The sequence below is a fragment of the Mytilus californianus genome, unplaced genomic scaffold (assembly GCF_021869535.1).
Source record: "Mytilus californianus isolate M0D057914Y unplaced genomic scaffold, xbMytCali1.0.p SCAF_8, whole genome shotgun sequence".
Classification (NCBI taxonomy): domain Eukaryota; kingdom Metazoa; phylum Mollusca; class Bivalvia; order Mytilida; family Mytilidae; genus Mytilus; species Mytilus californianus.
The window spans coordinates 57,938,263-57,957,776 of NW_026262734.1; the positions used below are offsets into that span (position 1 = coordinate 57,938,263).

The 19,514-nt window shown below is 34.9% G+C and overlaps 1 protein-coding gene across 1 annotated transcript in view; it reads left to right on the plus strand.

Annotated features, from left to right (window-relative positions):
- LOC127712675 (uncharacterized) overlaps positions 1–19,514 on the plus strand; it is a 137,541-nt gene that overhangs the window by 106,496 nt on the left and 11,531 nt on the right. Inside the window, exon 4 of the mRNA XM_052219265.1 lies at positions 19,087–19,395. Coding sequence (XP_052075225.1) covers positions 19,087–19,395 — 309 coding nt within the window. The remainder of the gene's footprint in view (positions 1–19,086; positions 19,396–19,514) is intronic.

Genomic DNA, 19,514 nt, shown 5'->3' on the forward strand with positions numbered 1-19,514 from the left:
GATCTTTTTTCTGGTGCAAAGAAGGCCAATCTCAAGAATAGATTTGCACTTGATATTAAAGCAATGTGTGTTGCAGAATTAAATCAAAGCTTTACTGTGCATCAGGGTGAACTGTATAAAGTTAAGCAGCACATGCCTGAAGTAATTGAAAAGGTTATTGTGGATCCTCTTGTAAGGTTAACTCCTATGTGTGTGCTGGTTTGCCTTCAAATCATTGGATAAAGAATTTTATTCCAAACGGTGGCACATGTAGAATGACATGTGATGATGAAGTCAAAGTTGAAAACTGTATAAGAATTTTACTCGGTACCAATAGTTTAAATATTGTACGGTTTCTTACCTCGACACAAAAAAGTGAAGCTTTCAATCGTGCACTAAGTCGTTGCAATCCGAAGAATGTGACTTTTTCCAGAAACTTCCCAGGACGTGCACATGCTGCAGTTCACATGAGAAATCATAGATTTGCAAATTCTCTTCTCCTGCTCACTGAAGAGCTTGGTGTTAAAATCACAGCACCAAAAGTACTCATGAATCTGAAACAGAGAGATAGGCATGAATTATACATGTACAAATATCGACGCAGTCATGTTGCAAAGTTGAAACGTGCAATCAGTCGAAACAGAAAGTATCGTTTGCATGCTTCGATACATTATTCGCAGCCTGTATTTTATCGCAAAGGCATGGCTGATCCAAATTATGATAAAAATTGTATGAAAAGAATGTGTGTTACCCATGACAAGTCATATCCAAAGCGACAACCCAGAAAGCATTAATTTTCAGCATGCCCTGTTTGATTGTATAAAATTACTTGTAAATATTGAATATTCTGTATATGGATTGTTAATTTTACTTTTATTTCTACCTTTACAGATTTTATAACATGCAGTCTTTGTACGGTTCGTGCTTTTTACAGCGCAGTGGATAAATTCCACTGCAAACTTGTCGGTCCATATTCACATGATGTGGTTCATAAGATAGGTGCCCAGGGTTCACACAATGGGGTTGGTGACATAAATGTGACACATCCATTAAATGTTCTGACAGTTCAAAATTGTTATTGAAGATCATGTATGCAAATCTATGGCTAAGGACAGTTTTTTTCTTCTCTTCCCATGGCATTTTTACAGACAGGGTTGAATATTTTTGCCCCTTCCCTCCCAGATCACAGGTCCAACAGTTGTGTGGACCATGCACTGTAATACTATTGAAAATTCTCTCTTTTTGCATGGTTTTCCACTGCTCAATATTCATTTTTGATAAATCATTCAAAAATATTCAGAAAAATATTCAAATTTTTTACCTCAATGTCAAGGGTGCACGTGCAGATTCCTGTAATAGGAATAAAACCACTAATTAATGGTCCCATTGCTTTCTATATTAAATTCCTTAATTTCAAGCTTTCACAGCTCTTTCGTTTTAAGTTCAAATAAAGTGACACTCATTCCATGTCAAAACAATACTTTCTGGTTACCCTTGCTGGAAAAATCATCATACCTTTAATTGCATATAAGACCGCACTGGTTCCCGGAAGTTCGGAAGTACAAAAACAGGTACTTCAGATCTGAGAATCAGGCAATAAATGCCCTCCTGTTTCAATTTCATAAAACTTTTTTATTATTTGATATAATCATTCCACAAAGGTTCTACAATGGTCCACAGTCATTAAGCTTTCATTTGATACCAAAATTACCCAGATATTTTACAAATTTTAAAAGTTACAGCTATGCGTAGGAACTATTTTGTTTGAAATATGTACTACTTTCTTGTATGTTCTTTCAGACCGGGCCCGAATTAGTGGTTCTATACCTATAACAGCACTTTTGCTCAAATAACAGGATTTCAATGCATCAGTCATGTTCCACAATCATTTCTGAGTATGTTTTTAAAATTTCACTTGTTTATATTAGACGGTTACTGAAAAAAATTGAAAAAACTAAGTCCCCAATTTCTGCTGATTCTCATTACAAAAGTCTTTAAAATTGGGTAGTTCACCAGACACATTGATCATCAAAATTGAATATCTAAAAAGGTTTAAAGTGTAATTTTTTCTCATTATTAGCTCACCGTATGCCTTACCTCATCAAACTAGCCAATAAAATTCTAAAAATATATCTTTTAAATTTAAATTAAATTGATTTTAATTTGAAATTTTTGTTAAAAAATGTTAAAGTTCCAGATCTTATGCCAATTTTATTGCCAATCAACTATTTTTGTTTAAATAAAAAGTTGTTAAATGGAAAGAATAATTTATCTTGAGATTAAACTACCATATGTCACTTTAAATCCAATTAATAATCAGCTCTCAGGATGTATTTGCCTCAGCAGGTATAAATTCTAAACCATGTATCAGAACAGAGGTAGGGGTCTAATTTAAGGCTATAATTGTTAAAAAATAAAATATTGTACATATTCTAATGGTTTTTATTGGAGAGTAATAGTTTGACAAGCAGAAGAAGTCAGTTCAAGCAGTTTTAAGGGGAATAATGACTCGCAAAAGAAGTAAGTTGTCAAAAATTCATGGTTTCAAAAAGGGTTATGTCCCTTGGAATAAAGGTAAAAAAATTGAATTTATCAAAATATCTAAGAAAAATCAGTTTTGTCGGCATTCTCAAAGTGTCTTTGACCGCAGAGTAAGACAAAGTTCAAATGGTATATTGACAATTGAAAATGTTGATGGAACTCCTGTCGAACAGGTCATCCTTCGGCCAAAGCCCCAGAATCTTGATGTAGTTGACAAGTACCTTCAGGCTGCTAATAACTCTTCTGATGCTTGTCCCAATAAATTGTACACTCCTAAACATGTAGAATCACTTTTCAATTCTGAAATTAGAAACCATATACTTTATAACTCAGATTGTGAAGGTGACTTAAAATTTGATGTAGAAAATGAAAAACAGTGGGGTTGCGTTTGGCGTGAAAGGCTAAAATGCCAAAAATGTGATTTTGTTAGCAAATATTACAGATTGTATGATGTTGTTGAAACAAACAAAAGAGGTCCAAAGTCAGCAAAGCTGAATATTCAGATTCAGTGTGGTCTGATAACTTCCCCGATCTCAAATAAAAACTTTAGAGACATTCTTATGATTTCTAATATGGTTCCACCTTCCTCATCTGGCATGCAAAAGACTGCAAACAAAGTTGCAAAACAGGTAGAGGAATTGAATAAAGCAAGTATGCAAGACATAAGGAGAAATTTGGTTGAGGAAAATAAATTATGTGGTCTATCTAATGAAAAACTTGTAAGAGTTGAATCGGACTGTCGCTATAACAACCCTCTCATAAATAGCGGCACTACACCGTTTCAAGCTGGTACTCAGGTTGTGTGCACAATGTCGGAAAATAATACTTCGACCAAACAAATTGTGTCACTATTTACGGGTAATAAACTCTGTAGTGTTGCTACTAGGTTGAGAGGGAAGGGTATTGAAATTATATGTCCAAATCATGGAGGTGTGTGCACAGCAAATATAGCTGAAGATGCCTCCATTGGTAATGAGGCAGTATACAGTAGTTCTTGTGCAACCGAGATCAGTGATTACTTGAAAATCTCCCATATAACAACTGATGGTGATAGTAAATCATATCAAGGTGTCAAACAAGTTCACGGTATCAATGTTGAAGCACTTCGTGATGTTCGACATTTATCAGCAACTATGAAACGGGCTATTACAAGGTGCACATTTAGTCCGGATCTTTTTTCTGGTGCAAAGAAGGCCAATCTCAAGAATAGATTTGCACTTGATATTAAAGCAATGTGTGTTGCAGAATTAAATCAAAGCTTTACTGTGCATCAGGGTGAACTGTATAAAGTTAAGCAGCACATGCCTGAAGTAATTGAAAAGGTTATTGTGGATCCTCTTGTAAGGTTAACTCCTATGTGTGTGCTGGTTTGCCTTCAAATCATTGGATAAAGAATTTTATTCCAAACGGTAGCACATGTAGAATGACATGTGATGATGAAGTCAAAGTTGAAAACTGTATAAGAATTTTACTCGGTACCAATAGTTTAAATATTGTACGGTTTCTTACCTCGACACAAAAAAGTGAAGCTTTCAATCGTGCACTAAGTCGTTGCAATCCGAAGAATGTGACTTTTTCCAGAAACTTCCCAGGACGTGCACATGCTGCAGTTCACATGAGAAATCATAGATTTGCAAATTCTCTTCTCCTGCTCACTGAAGAGCTTGGTGTTAAAATCACAGCACCAAAAGTACTCATGAATCTGAAACAGAGAGATAGGCATGAATTATACATGTACAAATATCGACGCAGTCATGTTGCAAAGTTGAAACGTGCAATCAGTCGAAACAGAAAGTATCGTTTGCATGCTTCGATACATTATTCGCAGCCTGTATTTTATCGCAAAGGCATGGCTGATCCAAATTATGATAAAAATTGTATGAAAAGAATGTGTGTTACCCATGACAAGTCATATCCAAAGCGACAACCCAGAAAGCATTAATTTTCAGCATGCCCTGTTTGATTGTATAAAATTACTTGTAAATATTGAATATTCTGTATATGGATTGTTAATTTTACTTTTATTTCTACCTTTACAGATTTTATAACATGCAGTCTTTGTACGGTTCGTGCTTTTTACAGCGCAGTGGATAAATTCCACTGCAAACTTGTCGGTCCATATTCACATGATGTGGTTCATAAGATAGGTGCCCAGGGTTCACACAATGGGGTTGGTGACATAAATGTGACACATCCATTAAATGTTCTGACAGTTCAAAATTGTTATTGAAGATCATGTATGCAAATCTATGGCTAAGGACAGTTTTTTTCTTCTCTTCCCATGGCATTTTTACAGACAGGGTTGAATATTTTTGCCCCTTCCCTCCCAGATCACAGGTCCAACAGTTGTGTGGACCATGCACTGTAATACTATTGAAAATTCTCTCTTTTTGCATGGTTTTCCACTGCTCAATATTCATTTTTGATAAATCATTCAAAAATATTCAGAAAAATATTCAAATTTTTTACCTCAATGTCAAGGGTGCACGTGCAGATTCCTGTAATAGGAATAAAACCACTAATTAATGGTCCCATTGCTTTCTATATTAAATTCCTTAATTTCAAGCTTTCACAGCTCTTTCGTTTTAAGTTCAAATAAAGTGACACTCATTCCATGTCAAAACAATACTTTCTGGTTACCCTTGCTGGAAAAATCATCATACCTTTAATTGCATATAAGACCGCACTGGTTCCCGGAAGTTCGGAAGTACAAAAACAGGTACTTCAGATCTGAGAATCAGGCAATAAATGCCCTCCTGTTTCAATTTCATAAAACTTTTTTATTATTTGATATAATCATTCCACAAAGGTTCTACAATGGTCCACAGTCATTAAGCTTTCATTTGATACCAAAATTACCCAGATATTTTACAAATTTTAAAAGTTACAGCTATGCGTAGGAACTATTTTGTTTGAAATATGTACTACTTTCTTGTATGTTCTTTCAGACCGGGCCCGAATTAGTGGTTCTATACCTATAACAGCACTTTTGCTCAAATAACAGGATTTCAATGCATCAGTCATGTTCCACAATCATTTCTGAGTATGTTTTTAAAATTTCACTTGTTTATATTAGACGGTTACTGAAAAAAATTGAAAAAACTAAGTCCCCAATTTCTGCTGATTCTCATTACAAAAGTCTTTAAAATTGGGTAGTTCACCAGACACATTGATCATCAAAATTGAATATCTAAAAAGGTTTAAAGTGTAATTTTTTCTCATTATTAGCTCACCGTATGCCTTACCTCATCAAACTAGCCAATAAAATTCTAAAAATATATCTTTTAAATTTAAATAAAATTGATTTTAATTTGAAATTTTTGTTAAAAAATGTTAAAGTTCCAGATCTTATGCCAATTTTATTGCCAATCAACTATTTTTGTTTAAATAAAAAGTTGTTAAATGGAAAGAATAATTTATCTTGAGATTAAACTACCATATGTCACTTTAAATCCAATTAATAATCAGCTCTCAGGATGTATTTGCCTCAGCAGGTATAAATTCTAAACCATGTATCAGAACAGAGGTAGGGGTCTAATTTAAGGCTATAATTGTTAAAAAATAAAATATTGTACATATTCTAATGGTTTTTATTGGAGAGTAATAGTTTGACAAGCAGAAGAAGTCAGTTCAAGCAGTTTTAAGGGGAATAATGACTCGCAAAAGAAGTAAGTTGTCAAAAATTCATGGTTTCAAAAAGGGTTATGTCCCTTGGAATAAAGGTAAAAAAATTGAATTTATCAAAATATCTAAGAAAAATCAGTTTTGTCGGCATTCTCAAAGTGTCTTTGACCGCAGAGTAAGACAAAGTTCAAATGGTATATTGACAATTGAAAATGTTGATGGAACTCCTGTCGAACAGGTCATCCTTCGGCCAAAGCCCCAGAATCTTGATGTAGTTGACAAGTACCTTCAGGCTGCTAATAACTCTTCTGATGCTTGTCCCAATAAATTGTACACTCCTAAACATGTAGAATCACTTTTCAATTCTGAAATTAGAAACCATATACTTTATAACTCAGATTGTGAAGGTGACTTAAAATTTGATGTAGAAAATGAAAAACAGTGGGGTTGCGTTTGGCGTGAAAGGCTAAAATGCCAAAAATGTGATTTTGTTAGCAAATATTACAGATTGTATGATGTTGTTGAAACAAACAAAAGAGGTCCAAAGTCAGCAAAGCTGAATATTCAGATTCAGTGTGGTCTGATAACTTCCCCGATCTCAAATAAAAACTTTAGAGACATTCTTATGATTTCTAATATGGTTCCACCTTCCTCATCTGGCATGCAAAAGACTGCAAACAAAGTTGCAAAACAGGTAGAGGAATTGAATAAAGCAAGTATGCAAGACATAAGGAGAAATTTGGTTGAGGAAAATAAATTATGTGGTCTATCTAATGAAAAACTTGTAAGAGTTGAATCGGACTGTCGCTATAACAACCCTCTCATAAATAGCGGCACTACACCGTTTCAAGCTGGTACTCAGGTTGTGTGCACAATGTCGGAAAATAATACTTCGACCAAACAAATTGTGTCACTATTTACGGGTAATAAACTCTGTAGTGTTGCTACTAGGTTGAGAGGGAAGGGTATTGAAATTATATGTCCAAATCATGGAGGTGTGTGCACAGCAAATATAGCTGAAGATGCCTCCATTGGTAATGAGGCAGTATACAGTAGTTCTTGTGCAACCGAGATCAGTGATTACTTGAAAATCTCCCATATAACAACTGATGGTGATAGTAAATCATATCAAGGTGTCAAACAAGTTCACGGTATCAATGTTGAAGCACTTCGTGATGTTCGACATTTATCAGCAACTATGAAACGGGCTATTACAAGGTGCACATTTAGTCCGGATCTTTTTTCTGGTGCAAAGAAGGCCAATCTCAAGAATAGATTTGCACTTGATATTAAAGCAATGTGTGTTGCAGAATTAAATCAAAGCTTTACTGTGCATCAGGGTGAACTGTATAAAGTTAAGCAGCACATGCCTGAAGTAATTGAAAAGGTTATTGTGGATCCTCTTGTAAGGTTAACTCCTATGTGTGTGCTGGTTTGCCTTCAAATCATTGGATAAAGAATTTTATTCCAAACGGTGGCACATGTAGAATGACATGTGATGATGAAGTCAAAGTTGAAAACTGTATAAGAATTTTACTCGGTACCAATAGTTTAAATATTGTACGGTTTCTTACCTCGACACAAAAAAGTGAAGCTTTCAATCGTGCACTAAGTCGTTGCAATCCGAAGAATGTGACTTTTTCCAGAAACTTCCCAGGACGTGCACATGCTGCAGTTCACATGAGAAATCATAGATTTGCAAATTCTCTTCTCCTGCTCACTGAAGAGCTTGGTGTTAAAATCACAGCACCAAAAGTACTCATGAATCTGAAACAGAGAGATAGGCATGAATTATACATGTACAAATATCGACGCAGTCATGTTGCAAAGTTGAAACGTGCAATCAGTCGAAACAGAAAGTATCGTTTGCATGCTTCGATACATTATTCGCAGCCTGTATTTTATCGCAAAGGCATGGCTGATCCAAATTATGATAAAAATTGTATGAAAAGAATGTGTGTTACCCATGACAAGTCATATCCAAAGCGACAACCCAGAAAGCATTAATTTTCAGCATGCCCTGTTTGATTGTATAAAATTACTTGTAAATATTGAATATTCTGTATATGGATTGTTAATTTTACTTTTATTTCTACCTTTACAGATTTTATAACATGCAGTCTTTGTACGGTTCGTGCTTTTTACAGCGCAGTGGATAAATTCCACTGCAAACTTGTCGGTCCATATTCACATGATGTGGTTCATAAGATAGGTGCCCAGGGTTCACACAATGGGGTTGGTGACATAAATGTGACACATCCATTAAATGTTCTGACAGTTCAAAATTGTTATTGAAGATCATGTATGCAAATCTATGGCTAAGGACAGTTTTTTTCTTCTCTTCCCATGGCATTTTTACAGACAGGGTTGAATATTTTTGCCCCTTCCCTCCCAGATCACAGGTCCAACAGTTGTGTGGACCATGCACTGTAATACTATTGAAAATTCTCTCTTTTTGCATGGTTTTCCACTGCTCAATATTCATTTTTGATAAATCATTCAAAAATATTCAGAAAAATATTCAAATTTTTTACCTCAATGTCAAGGGTGCACGTGCAGATTCCTGTAATAGGAATAAAACCACTAATTAATGGTCCCATTGCTTTCTATATTAAATTCCTTAATTTCAAGCTTTCACAGCTCTTTCGTTTTAAGTTCAAATAAAGTGACACTCATTCCATGTCAAAACAATACTTTCTGGTTACCCTTGCTGGAAAAATCATCATACCTTTAATTGCATATAAGACCGCACTGGTTCCCGGAAGTTCGGAAGTACAAAAACAGGTACTTCAGATCTGAGAATCAGGCAATAAATGCCCTCCTGTTTCAATTTCATAAAACTTTTTTATTATTTGATATAATCATTCCACAAAGGTTCTACAATGGTCCACAGTCATTAAGCTTTCATTTGATACCAAAATTACCCAGATATTTTACAAATTTTAAAAGTTACAGCTATGCGTAGGAACTATTTTGTTTGAAATATGTACTACTTTCTTGTATGTTCTTTCAGACCGGGCCCGAATTAGTGGTTCTATACCTATAACAGCACTTTTGCTCAAATAACAGGATTTCAATGCATCAGTCATGTTCCACAATCATTTCTGAGTATGTTTTTAAAATTTCACTTGTTTATATTAGACGGTTACTGAAAAAAATTGAAAAAACTAAGTCCCCAATTTCTGCTGATTCTCATTACAAAAGTCTTTAAAATTGGGTAGTTCACCAGACACATTGATCATCAAAATTGAATATCTAAAAAGGTTTAAAGTGTAATTTTTTCTCATTATTAGCTCACCGTATGCCTTACCTCATCAAACTAGCCAATAAAATTCTAAAAATATATCTTTTAAATTTAAATAAAATTGATTTTAATTTGAAATTTTTGTTAAAAAATGTTAAAGTTCCAGATCTTATGCCAATTTTATTGCCAATCAACTATTTTTGTTTAAATAAAAAGTTGTTAAATGGAAAGAATAATTTATCTTGAGATTAAACTACCATATGTCACTTTAAATCCAATTAATAATCAGCTCTCAGGATGTATTTGCCTCAGCAGGTATAAATTCTAAACCATGTATCAGAACAGAGGTAGGGGTCTAATTTAAGGCTATAATTGTTAAAAAATAAAATATTGTACATATTCTAATGGTTTTTATTGGAGAGTAATAGTTTGACAAGCAGAAGAAGTCAGTTCAAGCAGTTTTAAGGGGAATAATGACTCGCAAAAGAAGTAAGTTGTCAAAAATTCATGGTTTCAAAAAGGGTTATGTCCCTTGGAATAAAGGTAAAAAAATTGAATTTATCAAAATATCTAAGAAAAATCAGTTTTGTCGGCATTCTCAAAGTGTCTTTGACCGCAGAGTAAGACAAAGTTCAAATGGTATATTGACAATTGAAAATGTTGATGGAACTCCTGTCGAACAGGTCATCCTTCGGCCAAAGCCCCAGAATCTTGATGTAGTTGACAAGTACCTTCAGGCTGCTAATAACTCTTCTGATGCTTGTCCCAATAAATTGTACACTCCTAAACATGTAGAATCACTTTTCAATTCTGAAATTAGAAACCATATACTTTATAACTCAGATTGTGAAGGTGACTTAAAATTTGATGTAGAAAATGAAAAACAGTGGGGTTGCGTTTGGCGTGAAAGGCTAAAATGCCAAAAATGTGATTTTGTTAGCAAATATTACAGATTGTATGATGTTGTTGAAACAAACAAAAGAGGTCCAAAGTCAGCAAAGCTGAATATTCAGATTCAGTGTGGTCTGATAACTTCCCCGATCTCAAATAAAAACTTTAGAGACATTCTTATGATTTCTAATATGGTTCCACCTTCCTCATCTGGCATGCAAAAGACTGCAAACAAAGTTGCAAAACAGGTAGAGGAATTGAATAAAGCAAGTATGCAAGACATAAGGAGAAATTTGGTTGAGGAAAATAAATTATGTGGTCTATCTAATGAAAAACTTGTAAGAGTTGAATCGGACTGTCGCTATAACAACCCTCTCATAAATAGCGGCACTACACCGTTTCAAGCTGGTACTCAGGTTGTGTGCACAATGTCGGAAAATAATACTTCGACCAAACAAATTGTGTCACTATTTACGGGTAATAAACTCTGTAGTGTTGCTACTAGGTTGAGAGGGAAGGGTATTGAAATTATATGTCCAAATCATGGAGGTGTGTGCACAGCAAATATAGCTGAAGATGCCTCCATTGGTAATGAGGCAGTATACAGTAGTTCTTGTGCAACCGAGATCAGTGATTACTTGAAAATCTCCCATATAACAACTGATGGTGATAGTAAATCATATCAAGGTGTCAAACAAGTTCACGGTATCAATGTTGAAGCACTTCGTGATGTTCGACATTTATCAGCAACTATGAAACGGGCTATTACAAGGTGCACATTTAGTCCGGATCTTTTTTCTGGTGCAAAGAAGGCCAATCTCAAGAATAGATTTGCACTTGATATTAAAGCAATGTGTGTTGCAGAATTAAATCAAAGCTTTACTGTGCATCAGGGTGAACTGTATAAAGTTAAGCAGCACATGCCTGAAGTAATTGAAAAGGTTATTGTGGATCCTCTTGTAAGGTTAACTCCTATGTGTGTGCTGGTTTGCCTTCAAATCATTGGATAAAGAATTTTATTCCAAACGGTGGCACATGTAGAATGACATGTGATGATGAAGTCAAAGTTGAAAACTGTATAAGAATTTTACTCGGTACCAATAGTTTAAATATTGTACGGTTTCTTACCTCGACACAAAAAAGTGAAGCTTTCAATCGTGCACTAAGTCGTTGCAATCCGAAGAATGTGACTTTTTCCAGAAACTTCCCAGGACGTGCACATGCTGCAGTTCACATGAGAAATCATAGATTTGCAAATTCTCTTCTCCTGCTCACTGAAGAGCTTGGTGTTAAAATCACAGCACCAAAAGTACTCATGAATCTGAAATAGAGAGATAGGCATGAATTATACATGTACAAATATCGACGCAGTCATGTTGCAAAGTTGAAACGTGCAATCAGTCGAAACAGAAAGTATCGTTTGCATGCTTCGATACATTATTCGCAGCCTGTATTTTATCGCAAAGGCATGGCTGATCCAAATTATGATAAAAATTGTATGAAAAGAATGTGTGTTACCCATGACAAGTCATATCCAAAGCGACAACCCAGAAAGCATTAATTTTCAGCATGCCCTGTTTGATTGTATAAAATTACTTGTAAATATTGAATATTCTGTATATGGATTGTTAATTTTACTTTTATTTCTACCTTTACAGATTTTATAACATGCAGTCTTTGTACGGTTCGTGCTTTTTACAGCGCAGTGGATAAATTCCACTGCAAACTTGTCGGTCCATATTCACATGATGTGGTTCATAAGATAGGTGCCCAGGGTTCACACAATGGGGTTGGTGACATAAATGTGACACATCCATTAAATGTTCTGACAGTTCAAAATTGTTATTGAAGATCATGTATGCAAATCTATGGCTAAGGACAGTTTTTTTCTTCTCTTCCCATGGCATTTTTACAGACAGGGTTGAATATTTTTGCCCCTTCCCTCCCAGATCACAGGTCCAACAGTTGTGTGGACCATGCACTGTAATACTATTGAAAATTCTCTCTTTTTGCATGGTTTTCCACTGCTCAATATTCATTTTTGATAAATCATTCAAAAATATTCAGAAAAATATTCAAATTTTTTACCTCAATGTCAAGGGTGCACGTGCAGATTCCTGTAATAGGAATAAAACCACTAATTAATGGTCCCATTGCTTTCTATATTAAATTCCTTAATTTCAAGCTTTCACAGCTCTTTCGTTTTAAGTTCAAATAAAGTGACACTCATTCCATGTCAAAACAATACTTTCTGGTTACCCTTGCTGGAAAAATCATCATACCTTTAATTGCATATAAGACCGCACTGGTTCCCGGAAGTTCGGAAGTACAAAAACAGGTACTTCAGATCTGAGAATCAGGCAATAAATGCCCTCCTGTTTCAATTTCATAAAACTTTTTTATTATTTGATATAATCATTCCACAAAGGTTCTACAATGGTCCACAGTCATTAAGCTTTCATTTGATACCAAAATTACCCAGATATTTTACAAATTTTAAAAGTTACAGCTATGCGTAGGAACTATTTTGTTTGAAATATGTACTACTTTCTTGTATGTTCTTTCAGACCGGGCCCGAATTAGTGGTTCTATACCTATAACAGCACTTTTGCTCAAATAACAGGATTTCAATGCATCAGTCATGTTCCACAATCATTTCTGAGTATGTTTTTAAAATTTCACTTGTTTATATTAGACGGTTACTGAAAAAAATTGAAAAAACTAAGTCCCCAATTTCTGCTGATTCTCATTACAAAAGTCTTTAAAATTGGGTAGTTCACCAGACACATTGATCATCAAAATTGAATATCTAAAAAGGTTTAAAGTGTAATTTTTTCTCATTATTAGCTCACCGTATGCCTTACCTCATCAAACTAGCCAATAAAATTCTAAAAATATATCTTTTAAATTTAAATTAAATTGATTTTAATTTGAAATTTTTGTTAAAAAATGTTAAAGTTCCAGATCTTATGCCAATTTTATTGCCAATCAACTATTTTTGTTTAAATAAAAAGTTGTTAAATGGAAAGAATAATTTATCTTGAGATTAAACTACCATATGTCACTTTAAATCCAATTAATAATCAGCTCTCAGGATGTATTTGCCTCAGCAGGTATAAATTCTAAACCATGTATCAGAACAGAGGTAGGGGTCTAATTTAAGGCTATAATTGTTAAAAAATAAAATATTGTACATATTCTAATGGTTTTTATTGGAGAGTAATAGTTTGACAAGCAGAAGAAGTCAGTTCAAGCAGTTTTAAGGGGAATAATGACTCGCAAAAGAAGTAAGTTGTCAAAAATTCATGGTTTCAAAAAGGGTTATGTCCCTTGGAATAAAGGTAAAAAAATTGAATTTATCAAAATATCTAAGAAAAATCAGTTTTGTCGGCATTCTCAAAGTGTCTTTGACCGCAGAGTAAGACAAAGTTCAAATGGTATATTGACAATTGAAAATGTTGATGGAACTCCTGTCGAACAGGTCATCCTTCGGCCAAAGCCCCAGAATCTTGATGTAGTTGACAAGTACCTTCAGGCTGCTAATAACTCTTCTGATGCTTGTCCCAATAAATTGTACACTCCTAAACATGTAGAATCACTTTTCAATTCTGAAATTAGAAACCATATACTTTATAACTCAGATTGTGAAGGTGACTTAAAATTTGATGTAGAAAATGAAAAACAGTGGGGTTGCGTTTGGCGTGAAAGGCTAAAATGCCAAAAATGTGATTTTGTTAGCAAATATTACAGATTGTATGATGTTGTTGAAACAAACAAAAGAGGTCCAAAGTCAGCAAAGCTGAATATTCAGATTCAGTGTGGTCTGATAACTTCCCCGATCTCAAATAAAAACTTTAGAGACATTCTTATGATTTCTAATATGGTTCCACCTTCCTCATCTGGCATGCAAAAGACTGCAAACAAAGTTGCAAAACAGGTAGAGGAATTGAATAAAGCAAGTATGCAAGACATAAGGAGAAATTTGGTTGAGGAAAATAAATTATGTGGTCTATCTAATGAAAAACTTGTAAGAGTTGAATCGGACTGTCGCTATAACAACCCTCTCATAAATAGCGGCACTACACCGTTTCAAGCTGGTACTCAGGTTGTGTGCACAATGTCGGAAAATAATACTTCGACCAAACAAATTGTGTCACTATTTACGGGTAATAAACTCTGTAGTGTTGCTACTAGGTTGAGAGGGAAGGGTATTGAAATTATATGTCCAAATCATGGAGGTGTGTGCACAGCAAATATAGCTGAAGATGCCTCCATTGGTAATGAGGCAGTATACAGTAGTTCTTGTGCAACCGAGATCAGTGATTACTTGAAAATCTCCCATATAACAACTGATGGTGATAGTAAATCATATCAAGGTGTCAAACAAGTTCACGGTATCAATGTTGAAGCACTTCGTGATGTTCGACATTTATCAGCAACTATGAAACGGGCTATTACAAGGTGCACATTTAGTCCGGATCTTTTTTCTGGTGCAAAGAAGGCCAATCTCAAGAATAGATTTGCACTTGATATTAAAGCAATGTGTGTTGCAGAATTAAATCAAAGCTTTACTGTGCATCAGGGTGAACTGTATAAAGTTAAGCAGCACATGCCTGAAGTAATTGAAAAGGTTATTGTGGATCCTCTTGTAAGGTTAACTCCTATGTGTGTGCTGGTTTGCCTTCAAATCATTGGATAAAGAATTTTATTCCAAACGGTGGCACATGTAGAATGACATGTGATGATGAAGTCAAAGTTGAAAACTGTATAAGAATTTTACTCGGTACCAATAGTTTAAATATTGTACGGTTTCTTACCTCGACACAAAAAAGTGAAGCTTTCAATCGTGCACTAAGTCGTTGCAATCCGAAGAATGTGACTTTTTCCAGAAACTTCCCAGGACGTGCACATGCTGCAGTTCACATGAGAAATCATAGATTTGCAAATTCTCTTCTCCTGCTCACTGAAGAGCTTGGTGTTAAAATCACAGCACCAAAAGTACTCATGAATCTGAAATAGAGAGATAGGCATGAATTATACATGTACAAATATCGACGCAGTCATGTTGCAAAGTTGAAACGTGCAATCAGTCGAAACAGAAAGTATCGTTTGCATGCTTCGATACATTATTCGCAGCCTGTATTTTATCGCAAAGGCATGGCTGATCCAAATTATGATAAAAATTGTATGAAAAGAATGTGTGTTACCCATGACAAGTCATATCCAAAGCGACAACCCAGAAAGCATTAATTTTCAGCATGCCCTGTTTGATTGTATAAAATTACTTGTAAATATTGAATATTCTGTATATGGATTGTTAATTTTACTTTTATTTCTACCTTTACAGATTTTATAACATGCAGTCTTTGTACGGTTCGTGCTTTTTACAGCGCAGTGGATAAATTCCACTGCAAACTTGTCGGTCCATATTCACATGATGTGGTTCATAAGATAGGTGCCCAGGGTTCACACAATGGGGTTGGTGACATAAATGTGACACATCCATTAAATGTTCTGACAGTTCAAAATTGTTATTGAAGATCATGTATGCAAATCTATGGCTAAGGACAGTTTTTTTCTTCTCTTCCCATGGCATTTTTACAGACAGGGTTGAATATTTTTGCCCCTTCCCTCCCAGATCACAGGTCCAACAGTTGTGTGGACCATGCACTGTAATACTATTGAAAATTCTCTCTTTTTGCATGGTTTTCCACTGCTCAATATTCATTTTTGATAAATCATTCAAAAATATTCAGAAAAATATTCAAATTTTTTACCTCAATGTCAAGGGTGCACGTGCAGATTCCTGTAATAGGAATAAAACCACTAATTAATGGTCCCATTGCTTTCTATATTAAATTCCTTAATTTCAAGCTTTCACAGCTCTTTCGTTTTAAGTTCAAATAAAGTGACACTCATTCCATGTCAAAACAATACTTTCTGGTTACCCTTGCTGGAAAAATCATCATACCTTTAATTGCATATAAGACCGCACTGGTTCCCGGAAGTTCGGAAGTACAAAAACAGGTACTTCAGATCTGAGAATCAGGCAATAAATGCCCTCCTGTTTCAATTTCATAAAACTTTTTTATTATTTGATATAATCATTCCACAAAGGTTCTACAATGGTCCACAGTCATTAAGCTTTCATTTGATACCAAAATTACCCAAATATTTTACAAATTTTAAAAGTTACAGCTATGCGTAGGAACTATTTTGTTTGAAATATGTACTACTTTCTTGTATGTTCTTTCAGACCGGGCCCGAATTAGTGGTTCTATACCTTAAGCACCGCATTTAGGCTATTTCGTGGCGGCCAGTTTTTTATTGATGGAGGAAGCCAGCGACCATTGATAGGAAAACTGACAATCCTAGTTAATTAAGATTGGAGTCGAGTGTACCCGCACGAGCGGGATTCGAACTCACAACCTCAGTGTTGACTGGCTAGTGATTACAGTAGTAACTACTTAGACCACTCGTCCACCGAGGCCCCTCGGTTGAGTCGAAATCGAATTAAAATCTTCTTTAAATCATTCAATATCGGTGGGGTGTTCATGTGACAGTCGTTCAAACTAGGATGGTAAGGTGAAATCCGACAACTACAATCAATCGTACACTGTTCTAATTGGCGTCGTGCTTGAGTCCTTTTTTACAGGATGATGTCGGATGTAATGAACTTTGTTAGAAATCGGCCAATTTTCATCTATTCTTTCAATAAATCCGAAGTTTTCTTGGTCTGTTATGATATCGCTTCAATTCTTTAACATACTTGGTTCTTGGCGCAGTCTTTTTATAACGCTTTCCGTTCTTTTCTTTTTTATAGCATAGTTTTACTGCAACTCATCGTGGTTGTTTTTCCAGGGTTACTTTGCGTAATATATGTTGCTGACGATTGTAAAATTGTTGAGTCTTCTTGTATCTCGGTATCCTTCACAAGATTTACTACAGTTGATGTAGATGGCGTACTTTCGTTCTTACAACTGTTAACAGAATTAATCGTGTCAGGAAAACAGTTGTTACTTCTCTTGTCAGGGTTCGCGGTGTGTTCAGCTTTGCTACATAAACTAGTGTGGTGTCGTTTACTACAGTAACGACATGAGCCAATTTGTTGTACCATGCTCCCGAGTGAGATGTTTTCTAATTCTCCGGGCAGTTTTTAATAATAATTGGGACTAGTAAATTACCATACGAGTCTTGTGTCTCTCCAAACGATTCAAGTCCTTTAACTAAACTCTCCATTTTGCCAAAATAAATTCTCAGGCTTATGAGGTCATTTCGGGGTGGCGTAATATCAAACAGTGCTTGTAGGTGAGCTTGCGTACAATTCCAGGCGAAGTAGTAGGGATAAACGGCACGTGGACTGTTAACATTTAAAACTTCATAAGATGAATGTGGTGTTTAATTGGAAATAGGATGTGATGATTTATATTTAAATATCCTAAAATGTCTCAGTTAAGTAATAAAATGTGTAAGATACTCATCTGTGTATACGATGTCAATCTCTTTATCCTCTGTTTCCGATGAATTCACAATTTGTTCATTCATTTTAGTGTGTTCTTCTTTTGTAAGTTTTCGTATGTGGCTAACATAAGTAATATGTTCACATGGACTTCCATGTCCATGAATATTTCGTTAAAATTAAGCTGTTTTTACAAAAGGGGAAGATGTCGCATGTTTTGTCTCTGCAACAAATCCCTGACAAGTCCACAAGTAACGTGTGACAAGATAAAATTCCTCCATTAAAATTAGAAAATAAAGAACGTAATAGAAAAAAATGTATATCAAAACATATCAGTTTAAGCCCTTGCAGAAATAGCAAGGTTGATAATTTTGGATATCCTCCTACTCAGAAGGTCGTTATCATAATGTTGACATCAATAATATCAAGTTGACATAGTCTATAGATAGATGAAGGTCGCCCGGCAAATTCTACAATCAGTAATAAAATGGCGCATTATGATTTGATCTGAAACCTTATGAATATACCTTATTTACGGAGTTGTTCTTAAAATGTGCTAGTCAACAGGAATTCGTGTCACTATAATAGACTATTTTCATATAACCGACTTTTGATTCCGACGGATTATATTATTTTTCGACAGGTTACCTTTTCTGTGGTAAGACATCCTGGTACTCGGTCAATTAAAAGCAACCAAAATAAGTACAAACAACATATAATCGGTGTAATTCGAGTGGTAAGTTAACTGTTTTCTATTGATTAAGTCGTGTGAAGAAAATACAAGGAGTTAATTTTCAACAAAAACTGTACGGTTTAAAATATTTGAGTTTACTTCTTTATGTTGCTCTTACCTAACTTGGTACCTGGATTTCCTACCACAGAGTAAGGAAAACTGTCGAAAAAACATTAAAGTTGGAGTCAAAAGTCGGTAATGTGAAAATGGTCTATTGGAACCATTATTCTGGCGTAGAGCTGACAGTCTTTACTATGAATAAAATTTGCTACATTTTCAATGGAAATTCAAAGACAATGTTAAAGTCTTTGATTTGACTGAATCAGGGATAAAACAAATCATCTCACAGCCCAAGGCAAGTTTGCGGCAACCACATCAGCAATGTGATTATATAAAGAATTTAAGATGTTTGAAAGCTAAATTGATAATGTATATGAAATTAACATATGTTGTTATTACAGGGAACGCATTCATATAAATTACAAGATCTAAATAAGGGAACTCAACATCGGAATATGCAAAAGTATCCGGCCTTTTAGATACGGACATAAAAAAAGTTCAGTCTGTGACTATAGTTGTGACTTATAATTAAACGTTCAATACGTTTTGTTTTAGGGTTTCTAGATATTTCTGTAAGTCCTGCTGAGGCATACATTATCCCCGGCAACAATCACATCATTCAGTGTACTGTGAAGGGAATACCCACGGCTACATCAATTGAATGGCGGTTTACTCCAAATGGTGGCAATCAGCACTCGCTTAACATCGGAGGTTGGGATGGAAAATATACTGGTGGTTGTACACAAAATCCTTCTTTGATTATAAAGAACATCCAGCCAGTTGACGCAGGTTCATATGTTTGTTATGCATCAAATGATGTTGGTACATTTTCTTGTGATCATCCTTCAGTTCTAAAATACAGACGTAAGTTTTAAATAAGACTAATCTTAAGGATGTACTAAGGTGACATTTAAAAAATCAAGAATTGAAGTTGTTACCTTAATTCGGAAGAGCATTAGTTAAGGAACAAAATGATATTAAAA